Source organism: Apis dorsata, unplaced genomic scaffold (genome assembly GCF_000469605.1).
Source record: "Apis dorsata unplaced genomic scaffold, Apis dorsata 1.3 scaffold_52, whole genome shotgun sequence".
In the NCBI taxonomy this organism is placed as follows: domain Eukaryota; kingdom Metazoa; phylum Arthropoda; class Insecta; order Hymenoptera; family Apidae; genus Apis; species Apis dorsata.
This window is the reverse complement of record NW_006263353.1, coordinates 3,179,116-3,179,365: the sequence shown is the minus strand read 5'-3', so window position 1 is coordinate 3,179,365 and position 250 is coordinate 3,179,116. Positions and strand designations below refer to the sequence as shown.

The 250-nt window shown below is 58.0% G+C and overlaps 1 protein-coding gene across 1 annotated transcript in view; it reads right to left on the bottom strand.

Moving 5' to 3' along the window:
* Positions 1–204, bottom strand: part of LOC102676893 — a 1,126-nt gene extending 922 nt beyond the window's left edge. Inside the window, exon 1 of the mRNA XM_006609332.2 lies at positions 1–204. This exon is cut by the window's left edge and continues 115 nt beyond it. Within this exon, the coding sequence (XP_006609395.1) occupies positions 1–95 (95 nt within the window). The 5' untranslated portion in view covers positions 96–204.
* Positions 205–250: the final 46 nt, after the last annotated feature.

Genomic DNA, 250 nt, shown 5'->3' with positions numbered 1-250 from the left:
ATCTGATCCATGCTGCTGCCCTTCCACAGGTCGTTCTTCGCCGGCTGGGCCGCGGCAAGGGCCAGGAGGGAGCACAACGCAACCAACAGCTTCATGGTTTTCCGCTAGTGGACTAGGCCTCCTTGTTTCGAGTTCTAGGTGGAATATTCGACGTTTGGACGATTGCACGACGACTGTTGCCAATGGGTTGGGCACCAGGCTATTTATACGGAGCCCCCGGTCGCCGTGTCGTCGGACGTTCAGCCGAGTA